This window comes from Barbus barbus (assembly GCF_936440315.1).
Source record: "Barbus barbus genome assembly, chromosome: 16".
Lineage (NCBI taxonomy): Eukaryota > Metazoa > Chordata > Actinopteri > Cypriniformes > Cyprinidae > Barbus > Barbus barbus.
The window spans coordinates 12976211-12989352 of record NC_136744.1 but is presented as its reverse complement, the minus strand read 5'-3'; the positions used below and the strand labels follow the sequence as shown (position 1 = coordinate 12989352).

At 34.9% G+C, this 13142-nt stretch overlaps 2 protein-coding genes across 3 annotated transcripts; both read left to right on the top strand.

The window, feature by feature from the left end:
• Window positions 1-1444: 1444 nt before the first annotated feature.
• LOC306882801 (DENN domain-containing protein 10-like) lies at window positions 1445-9366 on the top strand. 2 transcript variants are annotated; one of them, XR_013785295.1, is made up of 10 exons: window positions 1445-1914; window positions 2260-2456; window positions 3042-3121; window positions 3291-3439; window positions 3661-3772; window positions 4620-4720; window positions 5184-5291; window positions 5378-5472; window positions 7133-7473; window positions 8036-8367. XR_013785295.1 is itself a non-coding variant. In XM_079437698.1 (9 exons), exons 1-9 carry the CDS (start codon window positions 1851-1853, stop codon window positions 7298-7300), a joined length of 1074 nt encoding a protein of 357 aa, XP_079293824.1. In that variant the 5' UTR covers window positions 1445-1850; the 3' UTR covers window positions 7301-9366. The 2 variants fall into 2 exon arrangements, 1 of the variants encoding a protein (XP_079293824.1); XM_079437698.1 differs by having other exon boundaries at window positions 7133-9366.
• A 783-nt stretch (window positions 9367-10149) lies between these two features.
• LOC306882802 (thioredoxin-dependent peroxide reductase, mitochondrial-like) lies at window positions 10150-12812 on the top strand. The gene is made up of 7 exons (XM_079437699.1): window positions 10150-10242; window positions 10747-10864; window positions 10944-11085; window positions 11491-11626; window positions 11833-11936; window positions 12058-12223; window positions 12568-12812. The coding sequence occupies exons 1-7, from the start codon at window positions 10159-10161 to the stop codon at window positions 12616-12618; spliced, it is 801 nt and encodes a 266-aa protein (XP_079293825.1). The 5' UTR covers window positions 10150-10158; the 3' UTR covers window positions 12619-12812.
• The last annotated feature ends 330 nt before the right edge of the window (window positions 12813-13142 follow it).

The window sequence follows — 13142 nt, the reverse complement described above, 5'->3', positions numbered from 1 at the left end:
AAATTTAACTTAACTTCAGTGCCTTATGGTGGGGTAAGTTAAAGTGCTGAATCAACTTACCTTACAACATTTGTCTCACTTTGCCCCATAGCTGGAATTTTGGAGAAAAAAAAAACTTGGTAGCTTACCAATTAAGGCTAATATTTAGCTAACTGATTTGCATGGTTTTATTTGTTGCCAGATCACCTAGGCCTATATGCATCATACATATTTTTAAACCTGGATAAATTGTTTTGATGCAACAGCCATTACATCTGTTATGCTAAAATTTAGCATTACAGTTTTTACAGTAAATGGGTGCCTTCCACTCCTCCCATATGTTTCTCCTTTTCACAGTCTGGCAGAAAGGATGTGTGATTCCAAAATACATGGTCACATGACAGTAAAAGTGAACAGTTGCCAAGATACAGGGGGTGGGTCAACTTACCCACTGGCTCAACTTACCCCACTCTCCCCTAGCCCTTAAAAAATGCATACATATTATAATCATTAGTCATTCATGAAAATTATTCTGTGAACAATTATTATCACAATCTAAGCATTAGCAACATAATCTAGGTTAGAATTTAAAGAGATTGTGCACCCAAAAATAACAATTCTGTCATTATTGTCCCTCATATTGTTCCAAACCGTTTTCCTGATTTTTATTATACAAACACTGATACATTTTTTTTTAATATCTTGACTTTTTAAGATGAATGTTTAATTAGGATAATATTGTTTGTAAGTTTTGTCAAAAAAGATGCTGAATCTCAGGAAAATCAACTGTATTATTGTGAAGTGCACTGGAGCCAGATGGCATGAATGGTTGAATATGAATGATGTTTGAATATCACATTAAGTTCGGTGGTTTTATGAAAAAACGGAGAGTTTACATTTTTTGTTAAATAATGTTTTGATTATACACTGTAAAAAATAAATCCGTAAAATAACAGAAAAAGTAGCCTACTGACTGCTCATTACACAAGACATTATCTATTAATTTTACAGACATTTCTGTTAACTCTAAAACACATTGCAATGAAGTGTAAAATTCAAAATACTGCTAAAACACCTGTAAAAAATAAAATTAAAAAAAATACGAACAAATTCCTTCAAATTATACAACATAGTGTGCCCTATTTTTACAGTTTTTTTAGAGTGTAGGTGAGTTTTATTTACACAAATGTAGTGCTTAAAATAACTTATGCTTTAAAACTTGTTGTTACTTATTTGTTACCTGTTGATTAAATTAGGCTAATAAAATATTAATTGTAATTATGTTAGAATATGCTTTTATTTTTTGGTTTAATTATTTGTAAGTTTGATATTTTGAATATAGTTTATATTTTTGATGTTGTTTTTGTTGTTTGTTATTAGAATAGGTTTAATGAAGGCTAAAAACAAACTTAATCGCACCAACACACTAGATGTCAGTATGTGGCTGGATATTTTAGATGAATTTAGAGAAACCCAGAGGAAGCGTGTTGGTCACTTGACCAGTAGTGTATTCCTACTGTTCATGAGAAGTTTTCGTTTTATGTGTTTGTCGTTTTCCTCTCTATTTTGTCCTTTGATACACATACTCGGAGGAAATACTGCGACTCAACAGCTGGCTCACATGCACTGATATGATAGAAACTATTTGATAATTGGTAACGCTCGGCTTACATGAGAAAACTGTACCTGGACTTAATGCTTAAACATCTATTTTGCAAGAAGAATTGTAGATTTTGACACTATAATCGTTTTCTGGATAATCTGTCCCGGTATATTTGACAATGGGTTGTGTCTGTTCGCGCTGACACTTGCATGTGCTTTCCAAACTGTAAACATAAATGGTTCAGAAATTATTGAAGTGCTAGAAACAGATGAACGTGGTTAAGGAATGGAATATGGCTACATCTGAGATGATGCTAAGTCTTGGACTAATTGGTAAGATTAAAATGCCGCGAAAATTTGAATATATTATGTATTAAAGCGATAGTTAACCCCAAAATATGCATTTTGTAATTATTTACTCCTTTCCAAACCTGCATGCTTTTCTTTCTGTTGAACACACAAGGGGAAGTTAGACAGAGTCAGTCACCATTTACTTTCATCTTGTGGAAAAAGATGCAGTGAAAGTCAATGGTGACTGAGACTGTCAGTCCCTACCAGCATTCTGTCTTAACATTTCATTTTGTGGTCTGCAGAAGGCCTCATGACAGAATCAAAAATCTCTTTAATTACAGAATAATGTTTATTTTGTCAGTAATTGCATTCGTCCCCCTTATGCAGAGAAAGATGTAAATGCAGACACGCTTTGGGTTTGGTGTTATCCTTCCATCAGTGCTGATCTGCGAGAGGTTCTGTTGAGAAAATGTTGCCTGCCGTTGAACAATCAGGTGCTGCACACATTTGTGTTTGGACAGTACTGCCGAACCTGGTACTACATCACCACTGTCGAGGTTCAGGAGCCAACTGCGCTTAATAAGGTACAAAACTTCATGTCTAGGACTCCACTACCATCCTGAAAGCTTACAAAGCTGTGCTCGAATAATGCTGCTAAAGGAAATTTGACGATATTAATGTTTTTTGCTAATTTTCTCGTCTTTATCTCGCTCCAAATATGTACGTCTGATTGTCTTCTGTGGAACAAAATAGGAGAAGTTTACCAGAATGTTGACGCTGCACTTTTCCATATAATGAAAGTGATTGGTGACCAGGGGCAGTGAAGCTCTAAAAAGTGACAAAAAGCATCATAATACATCAGTTTCATGAGAGAAGACCGAAATCTAAATCATTATTTACTGATTGTTTCTCATTCACATTTATGTCTGTTCTAATTTGGCATATCAATGACAGATTGATTATTATTGAATGAGTCAACTATTCCTATAATCCAGTCCAGTGGTGCTCAACCATGAGGCCCCAAAATGACTTAAAATAAAATAAACTGAAATAACGGTCAAAATATTTCTGTCTTAGATTTACATCCGTAACAACTATTTGTTTCCTTTAAAACAGATGGTATAAAAATCATGCCAGCTTGCTAACTGACTGTTCAATTTCATTCAAAGGTGACACATTTGTCAATAGTTATCACAGCTAAGGACTTCAACCCTGAAAAATATGCTGCATTCAGTAGAGTTCTGTGCAGGTATGTTTCATTCAAGTACTAACCATGTAATGCAACCACTTAGTGCTTGTGTTGAGTTTCAGAAATCGGTTTCTTTCAGTAAGCATCTGTTGTTTGTCATCACACCATTTCTAAGGACTAAGTTTTTGTATGTTTGTGATGTTTCATCTGCATCATTGTTTTCGTTCAGGACGTATATCAAACATGGAAGTCCTGTGAAGATGATGGAATGCTACATTGCTGTTCTGACCAAAGGGATATGCCAGAGTGATGAGAACGGCTCCTTCATGATCAAAGATTATGATGTCAGGAAGGCCTACCTGGCTGGATCCTTAAAAGGTTAGGGGTGAACCCTTAAAACGAATAAGCATTACATACTAACCACAGCAAGAACTGAGCAGCTAAAATAATCTAATCACATACTTTTGATACCATGGCCATTTGCTCCAATTGGCTTGATGATTGTTATTTTAGAAATCCTCCAATAATGTGTTTTGATTCTGTAAAAAAATGTATGTATTGTATGCAAATTGACTTAAGATGTTTAATCTTTATTGTAGATGTTGTGTCACAATTTGGAATGGAGACCATCATCCTTTACACAGCACTCATGTTGAAAAAAAGAGTAGTGGTCTATCACCCACGGATTGAGGCGCTGCTGGAGTTCACAAGGTAACCACGGAAATGACATGGAATCAAAATGGGCTGATGTCTACTTTCTTAATTTATATTCATGGTCTCATTGTGCATGATCCATAAATATTAATTATTCCAAACCAGAAATATGTCAGATTGAGGAATTCAAATAGGTTGCAAACAGTATGTCCTGTGCTGCTTTTACAAATAGCAGGAGGTGTTTGTGGTTATGGTTAGTGTTGCAGTTTGTGATTCTTATGCTCACCAAAGCTGCATTTATCATTGATCAAAGATACAGTATAAACAGTAACATTATGACATTTTTACAATTTTTCCATTTCAATATATTTTAAAATGTGATGTATTCCTGTGATGGCCAAGCTGAATTTTCAAGAGCCTTTACTCCAGTCTTCAGTGTCATTTTAATATCCTAATTTGGTGCTGAAAGAAAAATACTATCATGAATGCTGAAAGCAGTTGTGCTGCTTAAGTTTGCAGTAACATTGATACATTTGTTCAGGATTCTTTGATGAATAGAAACTTAAAACATTGAATGGAACAGGGAAAAACATTTTATTTCACATTTAGTTCAGATATATTGCTTTAAATATTTCTCACATTTATTTATATTTTTCAATAGGAAAACAAAATCACATTTACTTCAGTTCAATTTGTTTTTCACATTCAATTATAAAAATTTGTAACCATTTATAGGTCTTTTTTGTCACTTTTGATCAATTTAATGCATCCTTGCTGAATAAAAGTATTAATTTCCTCCTAAATAAATAATATTATTGACCCCACACATTTAAACAGTATTGTATATGTTAATGGTCACACACTAAAAAGTTTGTGGTAACGGTTTTTTTCTTTTTAAAACCAGAGCTCTTCCTGGATTGGTATGGCATAGAAAAGACTGGTCCATCCTCCATTCTTTTGTTCACCTGGATGATAATGAGCTGGAAAATCTCAAGCTGTGTACAGGTATGGAGAATTTGTGATCCTGGACCACAAAACAAGTCATAAGGGTCCATTTTTCGAAACTGAGATTTATACATAATCTGAAAAGCTTTCCCTTGATGACGTATGACAATATTTGGCTGAGATATAACTATTTGAAAATCTGGAATCTGAGGGTGCAAAAAAATGCCTTTAAAGTTGTCCAAATGAAGTTCTTTGCAATGCATATTACTAATCAAGAATTAAGTTTTAATATATTTACGGTAGGAAATTTACAAAATATCTTCATGGAACATGATCTTTACTTAATGATTTTTGGCATATAAATTTTTTTTATAATTTTGACCCATACAATGTATTTTTGGCTATTGCTACAAATGTACCCCAGCGACCTAAGACTGGTTTTGTGGTCCAGGGTCACATTTCTTCTCCGCAAAAACTAGCACTTGCTGCTACCTATATGAATTTCCATGTTCTTTCTCTGTAGGTTATGTTGCAGGGTTTGTCGATCCTGAAGTCAGAGACAGATCAGATCTGTTTGATGTGTATGTTAATCTTCCAGACAGTGAAATCACTGTGTCACAAAATGCCAAAGGTGAGAGATCCAGTTTCACATATTGACTGGGAAGAATTGGGATGGGGATATTTAAGTCACCATATCTCACTGTAATTTGTTTTCAGAGGCAATGGCTATGGGAAAACTCCATAAAGAGATCGGCAACTTCATTGTCCAGGCTGCAGAGGACACTGATCGCACAGATGCACAGGTTATTAAGGTATGAGTAAGAACACAGTCGAAAATCTCAGCAATGACAACATACTCAGTGGTGGAATGTAACGAAGTATTTGTACTTCGTTACTGTACTTAAGTAAATTTTTACGTATCTATACTTTACTTAAGTAAAAAAAATAATGCATACTTATACTTTTACTCAAGTAGATTTTTCAGCAATTATCTGTACTTTGTACTCCACTACATTATTAAAATGCGTGTCGTTACATCCTTCCAAATCTTGCATAAAATTTTTTTGGTCGACTGACGTTTTGGCGTTGCTGGCCAATGCACGTTGAAACAGATCGGAGATCTGATTGGTCAAAGAACTCACGCCGAAAATAGTGAGTGCACGTTTTGAAACAACACAAGCAGAACTGATGTAAATCGAAGAAAAGGACACCAAATATCAAACATGGACGAAGAGCCAACAACGTCGACTCAGCTTGAGCCTGTGCCCTGCAGCTCTGATTCTGAGAGACACCCCTGGCCTTATTTAAGCAAGTTATTTGAATTTAAAGGTTCAAAGAATGACTCCTGGCGTTTTCAATGTGTCAAGTGCCTACCTCAACGCAAAGAACTGTTGGCGTTTAAAAACTCCCCTTCAAATTTGAAGAAACATATAGAGGTAAGACATGCAATGGTAGCTATTCATATTTAAGTTACTAACTTGCTATGACATGGTGCTATGACTGTTATAGAAAAACGGATGTCAACATAACAAAAATATCACACCAGTATAATATTTGTTTGACGTAAGTTAGTGGTACCCTAACAGGGCAACTTCATTAGCTGGTTATTAGCACAGCAGGGACGATAGCTTGCTAGTACGTTACATTTTTGGAGATGAGCAAACTACTGCTATATCTGTACATTCGTAGTTGGCTAAAATAGCTGTTTGTTTTGACTCGATTAAAAATTTTTCAAACTTTTTATACGGCCCCTAGCTTCTTTACCATTCAACATTGGGTATTTAGTTGACATTCGCAAGTAAGCATGCAGTTAAAACTATATCTAGGTTTGATTCGATTGTGAACAATTTTGCACTATGACAGTTGTTTTTCGTCAATATCATGACATTTTTTTGAATTTGCAAATATATATATATTATATTTATATTTATATATATATATATATATATAATATAATATATATATATTTAGCAATTTAGCGCGAAGTATATGCGAATATCAAACCAATTTTAAAAATAAAATAAATTGTATGTCATAATTGGATTAGCTTAATTATTATTTAATGAGTAATAATAAGTAAATAACCAGATTTTTACAGTGTGTCAGTATTGCAGAGAGCTTGCTCAACTACCCTTTCCAATACACAATAGAAATTGTTTGTGATTATTACAATTGAACAGCCCAGACATTGAGACAACCGATTGTGTACTTTTACTTAAAAAAATACTTTAAAGTAAATTTAAAAGTATGTACTTAGGACTTTTACTTAAGTAAGATGTTGATGTAGTAATTATACTTTTACTTAAGTATATATTTTGCAGGGTAGTTGTACTTTTACTTTAAACTTAAGTACTTCCTCCACCACTGAACATACTGCTATAGCATGACCTACATTTCAAGCATTTCAGTTTACCAAGACATAGAAATCCTACATGTGGTTTTAATCCAGCCCCTTTTTAAATCTGTCTCCAGGATATTTCAGTAAAAACTAAGGAGATCCTCAGTAACCTGATGTCTCTTGCTGATGAAGCAGAGAACTCTAAATTGACTTTGGAGACTCTGAAGCAGCGGCACTACCCTCCAGCAACTGAAAACTTCCTCTTCCACTTAGCTGCAGCTGAGCAACTCCTGAAGATCTGACCAATGAGTGCATCCCGTCCAACTGGCATGCCTCACAGTAACCGATCGGAGAGGAACTAACCATTCATTGTCAGTCACACAAAGAATTGTAACATTTGCAAGAATCTGTGTCTAATTTCAGGGGTTGTGAACAGTGCGAAAGTCATAAGAACAAATATATATTTCTTATAAAGGTATGTAAAATATTGCAATAACATGCAATAACATTGCAATAATAGCTGCACCTCATGAGTGTTGAATGTAATATTTCTATGTGATAACAGGTTTGAGATAATTCATAATCAAACCTTTTGGTAACACTTGGATTTATATGCCATCTCTGCAAACATTCCTGAGGTATCTTGATTATTAATTGTTCATGACCTTAATTTGGCATGCTCTTTGAACTTTTATAAAATTTCATAATAGCACATCAAGTGTGAAAGGGCTGACGGTTGCCTAGAGAAGGCACCGATGAGTCTAAAACGCTTGAGTATAATCTGAGGAAATCTAAATATAATATTTTAATACTTCATTTTAATTTTAATAACATTTTCGTATTTTCCCACCAAAACATTACATTTATTTTTTTTTTGCATTATGATAATGATAATTTGGAGAAAATGGGTGGCTAATTGTCAATTACGTGTATTAACTTGCATTATTATTTTTAATACACATCTGAATGGTCCTAAATTAGGATTTCATTTCTTTAAGATTAACAAAATAACTTGTTTCTTTCTTTTTATGTCGGAGGTGTAACATGACCCGGACATGAACTTTGAATCTTGACAGCTTTCATGAGATTCTCACACCTGCTGAACAGTATGTCAACAACACACCAAACATAAATCATCAGATGAAAACGTTTTATTGACTGAGAAGCCAGTACTGTGAAAAAAATCTCTCTTACCCCTGCAAATGTTGAGTAGGCAACTGTTCCAACAATAAGAATGGACTGCTTCATTGACGTTTTGTTATCCTAAGCAAAAAAAGTGGAATAACTGGTTAAAATAGTCTGCCAAGTTACAAAAAGACAGTTATTTTTTGTAATTTAAATTTAATTAAAGAAAACTACTGTTTACCTTAGTCGCTGTTGCATTTCTGTTAGCATGGTTGAATCCTGCACAGTATGTCTGAAGCAAAACCTACCACAAAAATTGATACAAAAACTGTTAGTTGACAAGAAAAGACAGAAATGAAGACAAATGTAGAATTTACTTACTTGCCAGAACAATGCAGGTGTAATGACTTTGTGGGGTATTAAACTTGCAATAACCTGTAGAAATAAAAACAGATGGGATATTTCATTTCAGATTATATATAGTTTTCCAAATGTACATTTTCAACTCTCAATGCATTGCTTTACATTGTAAGCATAATCTATGGACTATTTAAATTTTAGAACTCACCAAGGGAGCAGATAAAGGTAGAAAGACTGAAAACAAAAAAGAAGCAGACGAGTCATCAGATGGCCAAAATAACATTTTCAGTTCACATGAACGCAAATTGTTTCACATAAATGGCGCAATACCTGAACTGCATAAATGACACAAACCTTCAGTTTGTTAATGTACCTTGAGAACGAAACACTGGTGAGATTACACCTCCAGTATCGGGATGGACAGATGACTAAAAAAAGTGTAACAATATTAATAACAAAAATGTGTGAAATGTTAATGTTTAACTTAGTGTCTATAACCACATTTGGACACACTTGTAACCAACATGATAGGACAGACATGTCCACGCTTTTACCTGCTATTACACATTGATTGAAGTGGAAATCATTCTTTACACAAATGTTCTATATTTATTTAGATAATTACACTTATGCTTTATTTGTGAGGCAATGCAAAGCATGAGATTGTACTAAAACACAGGAGAACATTCCTGAAAAACAGTGAACACAGAAATCTGTAGCCTATTTTGTCCCATGTCTGAAGAATCAGTGATATCTATATATTGTTTGTCATCACTTGAAAACTATAAATTCATAAAAACTAGTAACCAGGCATTAGCAACCTAGAGAGAGAAATAAAGGAACACTGTCAAGTTTTCAAATTGGTACTAAGTTAAGTTAAATTAATAAAAAAAATAATCATAAACATATTAAGTAGCCTACTTTTTCCTTTCTTTGTGTATGTCTCTCATTCTGAAGAAGTGTCCGGGCCTGCTCAATTTCAGCCTAAGAAAAAAATATTGTCTTTTGTTGTTAATTATTAATGTAAACAAAGATATAAGCAAGGAACAAATATCACGTTCGTTTCTTCTGTATGGTGCACGTGAGGCTTTGCATTATGAGGTGATTGATGATATGAATGTAATTTACTGTTGGAGCAACTCACCTGACGACAACACAGAGCTGGAGTCGAGGATTCTGAACCAGAGACGCAGTCTGCTCAGAAATTACTGCAAAATTATGAAGGTATTCATTTATTTGTTGCTGACAAATCAATCAAAACGTGATTTTTACTGATTTTTCTCTTGCTTACGAAACAATGAACTTGTGCCTACTGTATCAGATATGATGCATGCATTTCTAATTCTCTTTACACGGACTTTAAATTATCAACGTGATCAAACTTTGCCTGTTGCACACAATCTACTATGCCTTCTGCCTCTGATTGACAGTTAAAATGCCTTTTAATACAATTCTAAAAGTGTCCACCTTCAGGTCGTGGTGCATGTGTTCATCTGTTTTGGCCCATGCCATATGCAGCTGCTGTTATTTATAAATTGCGGTAAATTAACGTATTTTTTCCTCCTCGAGTGAGCTCCATATTCTCACTATTTCACATAAGCCATAAAACCCTGATGTAGAAAATATGATTATAAAAGTGCGCGCGCAACTAATGCAAAATGAGTGCGCAGCTTTGATGCTCAAGGTATTGCTTCCGCATTGCGTGATTGAGCACATTGGCAAGATGGCAGCCACCATCGGGAGACTTCTCGGGACTTCTGTAAGTTTCATTTAGCAGTAGCGATAGTAACTCTTCTGGTGCGAACGATTATTACGAGGAATAAGTGTTTCGGTGCAAATGTGATTTAGTTTGATTCTGTTAGTCATCGTTTACTTAGCAGATACGTTTCACGGTGTTTAACCTTTAAACTGGTTATATAACGTCCACTGTCAGACTAATTACCAGTGCATAAACAATTGTTAAGCATGGCTATATTGTGCAAACCTTTTTTAAATATTAAATGATAATAAGTAAATGATTAACAGTTTGAAGTATTTTAATCTAACATGAAAAGTAATCCGTTTTTGTTAGATAAATGTATATAAAACATGTGTATCGCTTTAAAAAGCACTCAAGTGTGCAGCGTTCGTGCATTGTGTCTCTTATGCAGTGATCCTGTATAGTTTTCTATATTTTACAATGTACACATGGTGCTGTCTGTTGAACAGTGATAACAAACTTGTGTAACGACTCTTTAATGCATGTCCCTCCTTTTCACAACAGGCAGGAAGAGCTGCAGTTAATGGACTGAAAGTCTTGGTCCCTCACAACGGAGCATCAGTGATCAGGGCTACAAAACCTCTTGCTTGCATTGCTGCACAAAAAGCTTGCTTCTCAATTAGTAAGTCAGTAATTAGATTTTTGCCTTTAATTAAATCTAATATCTTTACTAATCCATCATGCGTGTTTGTAAATATCAGGCGCTGCTAGATGGGCCCCAGCAGTCACTCAGCCAGCCCCTCATTTCAAAGGCACTGCTGTTCTCGATGGAGAGTTCAAGGAGATCAGCCTGGGAGATTTCAAGGGCAAATACCTGGTCCTTTTCTTTTACCCACTAGATTTGTAAGCATACTTTTTTTTTTCATTTTCTTCCTAAGTTTGTACATGTACAATTTATAGTTTTTTCTACTACTGAATCTACAGCTTGATGCATAGAATTTCCTTGTATTTGAAAGTATTTAAAGTTCAATAGTATAGAACCCTAATAATTTAAAAAAAGAACTTGGAAAATCTGAGACAAACTCTCATCTAAATTGTGGGAATACAGCATGCACTCATGCTTAAGATTGCCTTAGTATAGCTGTAACATTCAAAAGAACAGAACTTCCATTGTAATGAATTATTTTTAAATAATTTATTCAAATGTATACATTTTATCCCCATATTAATTATTTATAAGTGAATATTTAATTATTGTAAATTAATGTTAAATTACTTAATGCTTCTTAATTTCTTCCTACTTCGCAGCACATTTGTTTGCCCCACAGAGATCATCGCTTTCAGTGACAAGGCCAATGAGTTTCGTGATATAAACTGTAACGTAATTGGTGTGTCTGTGGACTCTCACTTTACCCACCTGGCCTGGACCAACACCCCGAGAAAGGTTTATACTTTACTTTGAAAAGTCCATGTACACATTGCAGATAAACACAGTTAAAATGCACATTACAAATTAAACGCATTACATGTTAAACATTCAACATATTCTCAGTTCTCTAAATAGGATCAGGTTATTAGGAAACTTGCAACAGAAATGCCCAATTCATAGCAAATCTTAAGCTCACCGACTAAACTCTGGTTGATCTGTAGAGTGGAGGATTAGGGAAAATCCACATTCCCCTGTTGGCTGACCTCACAAAGCAAGTGTCCCGGGACTATGGGGTCCTGCTGGAGGGTCCTGGAATTGCTTTAAGGTAACATGAAGTTGCTGCACATTTACAGACAAGTTCCTATATGTTTTCATGCATTGTTAGACTGCATAATTTGCTTTTCAGGAGGAATGTATGCATCACTAAATGATGTTTCACATTATAGGGGTCTTTTCATTATTGATCCAAATGGAGTGATCCGACACATGAGTGTAAATGACTTGCCGGTTGGACGCTCTGTTGAGGAAACCCTCCGTCTGGTCAAGGCCTTCCAGTTTGTGGAGACCCACGGTGAAGTCTGTCCTGCCAGCTGGACCCCAAAATCACCCACAGTGAGTATTTCCTGTTTTTACTAGTAGTATAAACCTGTGCACGCTTTATAAACTGTAAGGGGCCAGTCACCTTACACTTTCCGTTCAATTGACTTCCATTCATATGTATTGTGGGAAACCGGAAAAACAAATGCAAATCATGTAAATTTCGCTGTGCATTGTCCATAGACATTTTGCATTCTCCAAGTCTAGTGACAGCAGCTTTAGCTTTCAGCTGTCGTGAATTGGTAGTATTTGGCCAGCAGTGAACTTAGTAAATCTGTCATAGCCATAGATGTAGAATGTAAGGGTTTGTTGATGTTTTGGCTTTGCATTTTTGTAATTGCCTTTTCTGTCTGTTTTAGATTAAGCCAACTCCAGATGGCTCAAAGGAATACTTTGAGAAGGTCAACTGAAAACTCAAAACTACTGGTACTGACAGATCACGCAGATCTTAGCACTTAAATGAAGCAAGCCCATAATCCATATCCAAAATAAAAAATTATTTATAGACCTCATGTATCAGTACGTTGGCAGTTATTAGAGAGCGGAATCTGTTTTGATTTATGTATTTGTTATGCTGTCCAAATAAAAACTGCACTGTCATGGATTTGTCTCTTTGCCATAGCAGATGCTTTCAATTCAAAGTGCTTCACTCTTCGACACAAGCAAAGAATGTTTGACATTTTGATTAAAGATTGTGAGGTCAAATAGTTTGTAATCACAGCAGCTTAAAAATTTGCCCTTTGTACTAAAGAGTTTGAAGTAAATTTGAGAGCGTAACAGTAAGTTCTCTGCTGAAAGGTACAATGGTGTAGAGACCGATTCTTAACCAAGACTGGCATCATATTACAAGTTATTTTGACAAATACACATGTTAAAGACAGATAAAGCTGCCGTCACACCATTTGTTTATTCTACTGAAAAGTGCAATCAATTA